At 36.9% G+C, this 12,346-nt stretch overlaps 1 protein-coding gene across 3 annotated transcripts in view; it reads left to right on the top strand.

Annotated features, from left to right (window-relative positions):
• RHOT1 (ras homolog family member T1) overlaps positions 1-12,346 on the top strand; it is a 59,507-nt gene that overhangs the window by 22,362 nt on the left and 24,799 nt on the right. For all 3 annotated transcript variants that reach the window (XM_010594216.3, XM_023553463.2, XM_010594217.3), the window contains exons 7-12: positions 3,234-3,342; positions 3,664-3,765; positions 9,103-9,201; positions 9,695-9,803; positions 10,529-10,649; positions 11,918-12,002. In XM_010594216.3, coding sequence (XP_010592518.2) covers positions 3,234-3,342; positions 3,664-3,765; positions 9,103-9,201; positions 9,695-9,803; positions 10,529-10,649; positions 11,918-12,002 — 625 coding nt within the window. The remainder of the gene's footprint in view (positions 1-3,233; positions 3,343-3,663; positions 3,766-9,102; positions 9,202-9,694; positions 9,804-10,528; positions 10,650-11,917; positions 12,003-12,346) is intronic.

Below are 12,346 nucleotides of genomic sequence, written 5' to 3'. Positions count from 1 at the left end.
TCAGGGAGATTTCCCTGGAGGATACATGAGTGATACGGAAAAAGCAAGAGAATACACGTTGTGTATTTTATCTGGGCAGAATGATACTTCTAGGTATAAACATTTTAAGTCTTAAGTCAAAATGGAAACGTTTTTCTGTATTATTTAATAGATCATAAGTTATTTATGGAACATTTGAGTCTTTTAAGTGTTAGGAAAAGCAGACATAATATCTATGTCTGTACATACTGGTCCTTTTCTTAATTTCTTAGTTGGGCGTTTTAATGCCTTGGAACTCGAAAGATCTGGTTCTAAACAGATGAATGTGGTCATTGACCTTTTGTTGCAGGTATTCATGGAGGGACACTTTGTGACTTAGATGCTCGTAGATATGCTGTGTCTTGTAGCTCTGACACAGCAGGGCCCCTCTTTGTCATGGTGTTAAACTTCGTAGTGACTTATTAACAAGATGGAAAAGAGAGTTACCCTCTAGAGCTACAGTGTCCAGTGTAGTAGACTTTAGTCAGTTGTGGCAATATAACTTAAAAATTCAGTTCTTTGGCATATTTAGCAACATTTCAAGTGCTCAGTAGCCACATGTAGCCGGTAGTTACAGTAATGAGCAATGCAGATAAAGAACATTTCCATCATCACAGGAGGTTGTATTAGACAGGGTTGCCTTGGAGGATCCAATACCCATATGCTACTAATACTTGCTTTTCTTGCTGATGGTTTGCGCTGTTTCTAGGAGGCATTCTTCAGAGAAGGCCAGTTTTGCCAGGATCTATTAAGCACTGGCTTGGACTATGGAATTAAAAATTTTTTATTTTACCAAAATAAACCATTGCTGTCGAGTTGATTCCAACTCATAGCAACCCTGGAGGACAGAGTAGAACTGCCCCGGAGGATTTCTAAGGCTGTAAATCTTTATGGGAGCAGACTACCACATCTTTGCCCTGTGGAGCTGCTGGTGCATTTGAACCGCTGACCTCTTGGTTAGTACATGAGTGCTTCACTACTGTACCACACCACCAGGACTCCTCCAGGACAGCCTTACCAGGATAGCTTTCTAAAATGCTGTGGCTAGTTTGGTGGCCCTTTTAGTACACATGGAAATGACTTGACACTTGAAAATCCAATTGAGCATTCTCGGATATGGCTGTGGTCCACAATCGTGCACAAGCCTACCTGAGCCACGTGAACATACTTATTCTTCTTGTGCTTGACTTGTTCCAAGGTGGTCTATTTCTTTATTATACGGACCTTATACTTTGCTATACCTTCTTCCCTGGGCCTTTGTATATTGAGTATTTGTATTTGTTTATAATTGTATATTGAATGTTTATATAGTCTTCCTTAGGACTTCTTTGGACCATTGTAATAGTGATACCTAATTGGGGGGACCATCACTGTCACCTGAGCCACTTTAAAAAATATATAGATGTCCTAGTCCTACCTCTGGAGTTTTCGAATCAGTAGGTTTGGAGTAGGGCTTGGACATGTTTTTTTTTTAAAGCTCCAAAAATTATTCTGATGCACACTTTTGGTTGCAAACTACTCCATTTTTGGAGACCCTCTTGGCTCTGTTAGGAATCTTTATTTGTGTTACATAGTGGGTCAGTCCTTTTAAGAGTAATGGTGCTACCAAGGGGGTAAACTGTAAATGCTTGCAATTACTCCTGTTGAAACTTTGAGTTCCAGCAAGATCATTTGCTTTTCCGCCTTGCCCTCTTGCCGGATTCACAAATGATAATGCTCCTGTAGGCTAGTCCTCTAGCCTTACTTGGACTTCTGACAGGCCTCTCAGATTGAATTTGTCCAAAACAAAACCCCTAATTCCCTGCCTCTCAAACACTCTCACCCGCAGAATTATGTCAGTCTTCTCTGTCTCAGGAGATCTACCCATTTTCTCCAGCCCAAAACCCATGTATTTGTCTTGATTTCTGCCTTTCCCTTACCCTTCGTATGTAATCTGCAGTAAATCCTTTCAGTACTACTTCTGTAATATATCTCACATCGGAACACCTCCTCCCCACCGTCATTGTCACCGCCCTGATCCAAGCTACTGCATTTTTAAAAGCTTTATATTATTGAAAACAAACAAACATACACAAAAGTAGGGAGAATAGTATGATGAGTTCCTGTGTATCTGTCATCTACCTTTAACTATTATCAAATCACAGCCAGTCTTTTTCATTTATCGCCCCTCCCATTGGGATCATTTTGAAGCAAAGTGAGATATATTATGCTGTTAATATTTCAGTATGTATCTCTGAAAGATAACAAATCATTGCATTTTAAAGTGTCAAGCAGATCATGTCATGCCCCTGCTTATAATCGTTCGGTTTCTTCCCATTTTATACTTGCAATAAAACTCATATTCCTCACCATGACCCCTAAGGCCTCACATCTGGGTTTTGCTCCTCTCTCCACCCCTATATCATACCGCTTCTCCTTAGCTCAAGGAGTCCTGGTAGTGCAGTAGTTAAGTGCTCGGCTGCTAACCAAAAGCTCAGCGATTCGAACCCACTCTCTGCTTCTCAGGGGCAAGATAAGGCAGTCTGCCTCTGTAAAGACTACAGCCTTGGAAACCCTGTGAGCCAGTTCTGTTCTGTCTTATAGGGTTGCTTTGAGTTGAAATTGACTAGATGGCAATGGGTTTGGGTTTTTTGGGGGGCGGGGGTGGTTTCTTTGCTGAGTTCTCCTCAGTCATTCTGGCACTTGCCTGCTCTTCGAACTCACCAGGATATTTTTTCAGCTTGTGGCCTTTGTGCATTCTGTCCTTTCTGCCCAGCAAGCTCTTCCCTGGCTCTTCACATGGCAGATTCCATCTCACCCTTCACTTCTTGGCTGAAATGCCACCTCTCAGATTTCCTGCTGATTATCGTATCTAAATTAGCCCCCTCCTCTTCTTCTAGCCCATGTCCCCCAGGTCGTTTCCTTCATAGCACTTACTGCATTAGAAATTATCTCATTTATCTCTTGTTCGTTTTCTGTTTTTCGTGATTAGAATGGGCAGGGACCTTGTCTGTCTTGTGTCCTTAATGCTTAGAACAGTACCTGGCATATGATAGGTACTCAATAAATATTTGTTGAATGAGCATGCTGTTTAGGGGGCTTCGCTTGATCGTAAAGGGTTCACTTTGGGGAGATTATATAAAGGCTTTTTAAGTTAGAATGGGTCGTGATGTAAACTAAAATATCAGTCTAAAATCTTTTGCCTGCCTTATTGCAATGTGCCCCGTTTGTTTCAGGCTGCCTTTGATATTGGTTGGAAATAAATCTGATCTGGTGGAATATAGTAGCATGGAAACCATCCTTCCTATTATGAACCAGTACACAGAAATCGAAACCTGTGTGGAGGTATGCTTTATCATTTGACTTGGAAGTTTACTGTTGGTGAAATCTCACTAAATTGAGGTTTGGGGTGGGAAAGGAGAAGATTTGGGATAGAATAAATTTTTTGTTCTTTGTGAAGTTATGTAAAACAAATAAAACAGAGAACCTGGAATTAGCCTCTGAGCTCTTTTTCGGTGTTCATGTTGTAATATCCACAACGAAAAATGCATTTTTCAGTTTCTTTAAGGAATCTTACTGTTACCTTGCATATCGATAGTTTAAAAAGTTTTTTTACTCTTAAAATTGATTTCACATTGTAAAATTAAAAAAAAATTCTTTTTTCAGTGTTCAGCAAAAAACTTGAAGAACATATCAGAGCTCTTTTATTATGCCCAGAAAGCTGTTCTCCATCCTACAGGGCCCCTGTACTGCCCAGAGGAGAAGGAGGTAACCCCCCAAGCTGGTTTGTAGGGGCTGGGGTGTGTAGGTAGTAACTCTAGTATGGCCATGATTTTTAGTAAGCTCTTAACTGCTTTTGTGAAAATGGAACTGCTAAAACTTGAACTTAATGATTTTTAAAGTACTACATTTTAAAGATACTTTTTTTCAAAAAACATGGTAATATTTACATTAAATACTCAGAATTATATTCCAGATGACATACTATCAGCAAATGCGATGAAAACAGAAGAATTTGCAGTAATAACAACAAAAAATCCAGTCTGCCGATGGGCTACTTGCTTTGCTACTCTAAATCCGCACACTTAAAAATACTCAAAGAAACCAAAAAATTCTGTATTTTTTTGACATGGGCACAACATGCTGATACAACTGGAATACTCCCTGTTGTTTCATAACTAGGAAGCATAGTAATTCCTTATAGAAATATCTAAAATTTGTCATTTTTTTAATTAATTTTTTGTTGATGTAAAATTTGCATACCATAAAATTCATCCTTTAAAATGTGCAGCTCAGTGGCTTTTAGTATATTCACAGAGTTGTGCAACCATGATCACTGTCTAAGTCCAGAATATCTAAAACCAGAGCTGCAATGTACCCATGAGCAGTCACTCCCCATTCCTCCCCTCCCCCAGCCGCTGGCCAACACTAATCCTGTCTCTATGGATTTGCCTATTCTGAACATTTTCTATAAATGGAATCATATCATATGCAGCCTTTTGTGCCCGACTTCTTTCACTTAGCATGATATTTTTAAGATTCATCTTGTAGCATGTATCAGTGCTTCATTCCTGTTTATGGCCAAACAGTATTTCATTGTATACCACATTTTGTTTATCCGTTTATCTGTTGATGGACATTTGAGTGGTTTTCTCTTTTTAGTATTACGAACAATGCTGCTATGAACATTTGTGTACAAGTTTTTGTGTAGAGATATGTTTTCATTTCTCTCGGGTGTATATCTAGGAGTGGAATTTCTGGTGTAGTGGTTAAGAACTCAGCCGCTAACCAAAAGGTTGGCAGTTGGAATCTATCAGCCGCTTCCTGGAAACCTTATGGTGCAGTTCTACTCTGTCCTACATGGTCACTGTGAGTCGGAAACGACTCAGCGGCAGCAGGTTTGGTTTTGATTTTATAGTAACTCTTAGTTTAACTTATTGAGGAGCTGCCAAACTGTTTTCCACAGTGGCTGTATGACTTTATATTCTTACCAGCAGTGGACGAGGGCTCCAGTTTCTACACACCCTCACCAACACTTGTTATTATCTGTCTTTTTGGTTATAGCAATCCTAATGCGTGTGAAGTAGTATCTCATTGTGGTTTTAATTTATATTTTCCTGATAAGTAACAACATTGAGCATCTTTTCATGGGCTAGTTGGCCATTTGTCTATCTTCTTTGAAGAAATTTCTATTCGGATCTTTTGCTCATCTTTTAATGGATTATTTGTCTTTTTATTGTCATAGTTTTTAAGAAATAAAAAGTTGCATTTTTTTTTTTTTTTCTAGGAAAAGTTTACAGTATAAGTGGGGGCTTGTTAAAAATTTTGACCCATGGGCCAAGCTTGGCCTGCTCCCTGTTTTTGTACATCCCATGAGCTAAGAACGAATTTAACATTTTTAAACAGTTGAAAGAAAATCAAAAGGAATAGTATTTTGTGATATGTGAAAATTATGTGAAATTCATATTTCATTGTTCATAGGTAAAGTTTTATTGGAACATAGTCATACTCATTTTTTTATTATTTATGGCCACTTTTATGCTACAAAGACAGTGGTGAGTAGTTGTGACAGAGATCATTATGTGGTACTCTCATCTCTTCTCCTTCTCCACGTTTTACAAATTGCACCAACACAGTTATAACTCAGCAATATTTCAAGTACCATGTGTATCGCCATACCGTGACATTTTTTTTTTTTTTGAACAGTGCGTACCCATTATGTCAAAACAAGAAAAGAAAAAGTGGATTTTTATTTGGCAGAGGTATATTTTCTGAGCTCAAACTACAGTTCCATTTCCAGCAGGATTTTTTTGAACCTTGATTTAATTGCAAAGGAAATTTCCATATTTCGTAATCCATATAACTGTAGTTGAGGAACTTCACCTAACCTTCAGTTGGAACTGATTAATCAGCAGGATAATGACATGCTAAAAGGCAAACATGAAGAAAAGAATCTAATTCTATAAATGCCTTCCAAACGATGAATGTGGTCAATTAAATTCATACGTGTGTGGATATATATCAGTATTAGCAGTATCTGTGCAGAAAGATATTTTCAAAGATGAAATGCATAAAATTTCATTATAGATCAATATTCACAGATAAACAATTGCAATCAGTTGTCAAGATAGAGAACACTAACTTTGAACCCCAGTTAACTAAGTGAAATATTATGTCTTTAAGAAGAATTTCATTCTTAGTAATAGGTCTGTATTACAAAAATTTATACTCAGTTATTATATTTTGAATTTATTCAGTAAAAGTCTTGCAAAATTTAATTTCTCTCTTGCTGTGTAAGTACTTATATAATTTCTTCGATTTTGCCCATTGGCCCTCAAAGCCTAGAATATTTGCTATCTGGCCTTTGACAGAATAAGTTTGCCAACCCCTGGTATAAGTAATTAGTCGAAATCTGACTCTGGTTTACTCTTCTTTATTCTTGGTTTACTGTTCCTTAAATGTAATACTTCTTTTTAATTTACTCTTAATCCAGTGTTTCCTAAATGTGCCTTATCGTAATGGTCCCTTGGTGTTCTTGTTAAAAATTTAGACTCCGTCCTGATTCAGCCAAGTGCTAGATTTTATGATCAAGGAAATTTGGGAAACAGCCTTAATCTCACACTATAGGGATTTACCTCTGAGCCGTAGCCCACCTGTACATTAAATCCCTTCTATCAATTTGTTCTTAATCCTGTCATTGCCACTCTTCTTCTCAGACCTATTATTAGTTCTGCTAATCTGCTAATTCCCCCACTGTGTCCTTCCTTAGCCCCAGTCTCACAGGATTAAAACATCTACTGCCATCTGTTACCTGTTTCTCAGGTGGACCTGCCCGATAGGTAAAACCTGCAGCTTTTAGAGACTACCTTGTTATACGCGAGTACAAGCTTCAAGTCTAAGCTTATATTAGAATCTTTTATTTATTCAACAATAATAAGCTTTTGACACAGATTTAAGGTAGAATTATCAAAAACATCATATTCAAAATTAAAGCCTGAGCTGTTAAATATGTTTCTAGTGCTGTTAATTTGTGTGTCCCATGACAGACTCCTGAAGTCTTCCTACTTACCTAATAATAAATCTGACTTTTGTGTAATAATGTTTACTGTGTGAGGGTTTAGATTTAAAAAAAAAAAAACGTTGCCATCAAATCATATTCTGACTCACAGCAACTGTATAAGACTCAATAGAACTGCACTCCCCCATACGGTTTCCAAGGGGTGCCTGGTAAATTCGAACTGCTAACTTTTTGGTTAGTAGCTGTACCTGTTAACCACTGTGCTACCAGGGCTCCCATATAAAATGTTTTTTATTTATTACTATAAATTTTATAGCTTTATTGAGGTATAAATTTTTAATACTTTTTAAAAGTAGTCATTTTTTGGTGTTATCTTTTAAGGTGGTTAGTATTTAAATATCACATTGAGCTTGGAGTACCTTAGTGCCTGGATGAAACCTTTAATGAAAAATACATCTTTGTTATTTTTCTTCAAATTTCTTTTTTTTTAATGTAGCTTTTTATGACATGAGGAAAAACTACTTGCACAAAGTAAAAAGTTGTTTTCAAGTTTTATTTTGTGCATCATAATAGCTATTGTTACTTTTTGAGACATTTATATTATTGTATAACATTTTTTAAAGGACAGTAAATAAAATATAATGTAATCTTTTTTAATCTTGACTAATATTAGGATAACATTTATAGAAGTAATATCATAACATTCATTACTTTTTAAAAGAAAACCACCTATGGTTATATACATTTTAGGTTTTATTCCATTTAATAGTCTTCTATAAAGAGAGCCCTATCCAGTACACTCTAAATGTTTCTTTTGGCTTTTTTTCTTATTTCTAATCCCTTTGTATCTTAATTTTTTCTTTTTGTCCATTCAATATTAAAAAAAAGGGTTTGTATATGTTTGGGAAGATAACTACTTCCTCTCCTATCCTTTGGAAACCGTGGGGGCATAGTGGTTAAGGCTACACCTATAAACCAAAAGGTCAGCAGTTCAAATCCACCAGGTGCTCCTTGGAAACCCTATGGGGCAGTTCTACACTGTCCTATAGGGTCCCTATGAGACGGAATCGACTTGATGGCAACGGGTTTGGTTTTGGTTTTTCCTCCTATTCTTTAAAAATTCCTTTTCTCTATTTGAGTTTGGTAGCATGATCAAAGCTGTCATTACGATTTTGTTCTCAGTAGCCATATGACTGAAGTTAATAAGTGCACATTTCCTGACCTTGCCACTCTGTTTCTCTGATTCACATGGGTTCATAAGGTCTCTTCCTCTGAGTTCACACAAAGTTCAAAGATCTTCCTGAAAGTTTTGTTTTATTCTCAAAATTGTTGACAGTGATGATCGTATAGCAGTTATGTAAATTAGAGGCATGTGGGCTTTATTTTCTTAAATAATCAAAATATATTCTACCCTTTATAAATCCTAAAACAAAAACTGGAGAGGTTGTCAGAATATGTTTTCAGCAGCATAACTTACAAAAGTTTTATAGAATCACAAAAGACAAGTTTTTTTTTTACAGTAATTCTTAGCTCATAGTAGAGACTTTCACACTAACTAACTAGTGCTATTTTGCCACCTGTTTGTGAATAAGCACATTTTATAATCCAACTTTGACGTATATACACAAGGAACAGAAAAAAAACATTAGTTCCATTCCGTTACCGGAAGGTTGATGGTCAGAAATAAGTTAGAGAGGAAAGCCCTTAGTGGTTTTGAGTCAGCTCAAATTGTTTCTGGGTTGAAGGAGGACATAGATAAGTAAATGCTGCTTCTCTCCATGACTAGAAGACTCAGTCTTCCCTAAACATGCATTTCTCTTTTTCCCATCCGTGGAGGATTGGAAGAGTCACGAGGGGAGAGCTTGACCGCTCCAGATGTTCTTGCGAGTAGATATCGTCACGTTGGCTTAGAAACACCTGAGGATACGAGCAGATGCCTTCGCTCTAGTTCATTTTTGACTGTGTTTGATGTTACGTATTTGGCAGTGAAAACCATGAGAAATCATTCCCAGTATTACTTACAAAATCATATGAAAGTCCAAACTGTTTTAATTAAAACATTGGTTTCTTTTTCCCATGATTCGTAGATGAAACCAGCCTGTATAAAAGCCCTTACTCGTATATTTAAAATATCTGATCAAGATAATGATGGTACTTTGAATGATGCTGAACTCAACTTCTTTCAGGTAGGCACCTTTTATCTCAGTCATTCGTCTACCAGGGTCTCTTTGCTATATAAGATACAAAAAAAAGATCAGCTTAGACAATGATGTGGGAATAAACGTGTCTCTTTCACATCTAGCTGTTTAAGCCTTTGCCTAAAGAACTCTCGTGCCTAGGAATTGAGGGGGCTCTTTGATAAGTTTCATTTCACAGGATACAATGGATGTATTAAGGATGACTTGAAGTCTGGATTATTTTGCTTTCTCAGTTTTGTATAACATAGTTACACAAAGAGCCCTATGTTTAGAAACGGGATGGAGGGGAGGGAGTAGGGAAAGTTTCTTTCCTTCTAAGTATGACGTGCTTGACTTAACACAAAGCAGAGGCTATCCCAGTTTATTACTTCTTTTGTTTGCAAGTCTTTGATTTAGTGGTTGTTTTGAAGATTATTGTTTTTATGTTATTTGTGGTTTTAGTGATGATTTATTTTTAAATTGATTTTTATGTTTTTGCTAGAGAATCTGTTTTAATACTCCATTAGCCCCTCAAGCTCTGGAAGATGTCAAGAATGTAGTCAGAAAGCATATAAGTGATGGTGTGGCTGACAGTGGATTGACACTGAAAGGTGGGTATGAATTTGGCAGAAGGTGAAGGTCCTGTAGCATTACTTGAAGGAAACCTTAGCATTTCGTAATATGCCTAAAATCTGTCTTGGATGTTTAAGAGACAAAGCCAGTGGTTGGGATAATCATTCTTACTGTCAGTATAAACTAGGCGGAGGGAAATTGCTTGGATCTCAGGCATGCAGAGGTCCATCTGAGGGAAAGAGATACCTGGAACAAACAAATTTGCCTTCGAATTCTTCCTACGCAGAAGCAGCCTTTGAGTAGAAGTTATTTTTAGGAAAGTCATTTTGACTACCAGTCAGATTTACCAAGTACAAAATGTTTCCTGTAAAATACAGACCCACAGTGAAATAAGAAATGAAATTGAAAATCACAGTTTTCCATTATAGAAATAAAAGTAAAGATCTATAAAACCATTTATTTAGTCTGTTTCTGTGACATAACTTTGTGAATGTCAGTGTATTCCTTGAGATGTATTTTTTGCCCTGTTACCAGGGCTTGCTCTTGCTGGACTCTTTGTATATGTGAAACAACAACTCTGAAATCAGCTTGAATCACAAGACACTTGGGAGCTTTATTTTGTCTTCACCTTCAGTATGCGATACTGGTGTACATTGATAATGTTCGTGAACCTAGCCCTTGCCATTATGTGTAGTATGCTTTTCTCCCATGTGAATACCTTTACTTCACATCAGCTGTGTTTACTAATTTGCTTTTATTTCAGGTTTCCTTTTTTTACACACACTTTTTATTCAGAGAGGGAGACACGAAACTACTTGGACTGTGCTTCGACGGTTTGGCTATGATGATGACCTGGATCTGACACCTGAGTATCTCTTCCCCCTGTAGGTACCTTCGGTTTCCTGATTGATTTTGTTTGCCAAATTTTTCAAGTTTTATTTAGCACATAGGCAGGTAGGCTTCAAACTACTCAGAAATAATTTCGATTAATAGCAGAGTTTCTCAGCCTTGGCATTACTGACATTTTGGGCTGGATAATTCTTTGTTATGGAGGCTGCTTAGTGCACTCCTAGATGCTAATAGCGCCTCCTCCCCCAGCTTTGTCAATGAAAAATGTCTCTAAAAATGGCCAAATGCCCCCGTGGGAAAAATAATCCCTGGTTGCAAGCTGCTGATTTATAAAAAAAAAAATTAGTTGCCTTCAAGGCAGTTCCAAGTCATGGTTTGTAGCATGGCTTAACTTTTTTCTCTTCTCCTGGACAGTACAAGTATCTTTCTAAATTCATTTTACTGAGGAAGGAGAAAAACATGCTAGGAAACTTGTTTTGATGTCAAGAGATCAGAAATAAGTTAGTTAAGTTCTCTGTTCTAGAAGTAAATACCAAATTATTTATAGTACACCAACACCAAACATACGTTGTTTCCTACTGCAGGCTTTTGTCCATGCTATTTTCGCTTTCTCCTTCCTCCTTCCCCAGCCTAGTTAATGCCACTCATCCCTCAAGCTTCAATTCAGGTGACAGTGTCTCTCAGAGATGTTGACACCTTCCCACCCCCAAGTCAAAATTTCCCTTTCGTGGGGGCTCTCCTAGCATCCTTATCCATACTTAGCACTTAGCTCATTCCTTAATGGTTGGTTGTATAGTTCGTAGAGGCAGGGAACTTGTCTTGTTTTTGTGTCCCCTGTACCTAGCTCAGTGCATTTGATAAATGTTTACTGCTGAATTTAGGGTGGGTCAAAAAGGTCAAATTAGGCAGAGGTAACATCTCTTTACATAATTTTCAGTCCGTCACCAATGCTGGCATTAATATAAAGCCCATAATTATGACTTAAAATTTGTTTAAAGGAAGAATAAATGCATTACAGTTTAATCAGTATTATTTGAGATGGATTTTTATTTCAGTATGCCCTTCTGATATTTAAGAAAGCTTTGCATATTACCTCATGCATTGGGAATGGCCATCATTATGACATTTCCGAAGATTGCCATAACCATGCCAGAGACATTCCCTGGGAAGTCCAAATGGCTCTAGTGAAGATATTTTTATAACATGTTGTCACCCCACAAAAAGACTTCATGCAGCTTTATATTCATTTCTTAAATTAAATTTTAATATTTGATTATTTTACTCTTAAATTTTTTCATCACAGACTAAAAATACCTCCTGATTGTACTACTGAATTAAATCATCACGCATACTTGTTTCTCCAGAGCACCTTTGACAAGCATGATTTGGTAAGCTTTTAGCAGCAATTTTCCATGCTATATGATAAAACATTTTTCTGTAAATGATATAACTCCCTTTCCTTAGCTATGGAATGTTCATGTCACATAGCCAAAAATTGCTCAGACTCTTTTAAGTTAAACTGCAAAAAGTATTTTCTGCTATTTGTTTTTATTGTTTTCTTTTCTCAAGATGTAAAAGTCTTATCTATGATAAGACTCTGATAGGTTTTTTTTATATGCATGTAAGAGGTTTTCCTGATAAAATGTAAAATTTGTTTTAATTTACTAATTAGTTTTTAGAAGCATAGCTTTACTAGACAAGGGGGCTCCTGTGTTTGGAGATTATTCTCTTA

This window comes from Loxodonta africana, chromosome 18 (assembly GCF_030014295.1).
Source record: "Loxodonta africana isolate mLoxAfr1 chromosome 18, mLoxAfr1.hap2, whole genome shotgun sequence".
Taxonomy (NCBI): Eukaryota; Metazoa; Chordata; class Mammalia; order Proboscidea; family Elephantidae; genus Loxodonta; species Loxodonta africana.
Note: the sequence above shows the minus strand (reverse complement) of the source record. Positions and strands in the feature narration are given on the sequence as shown.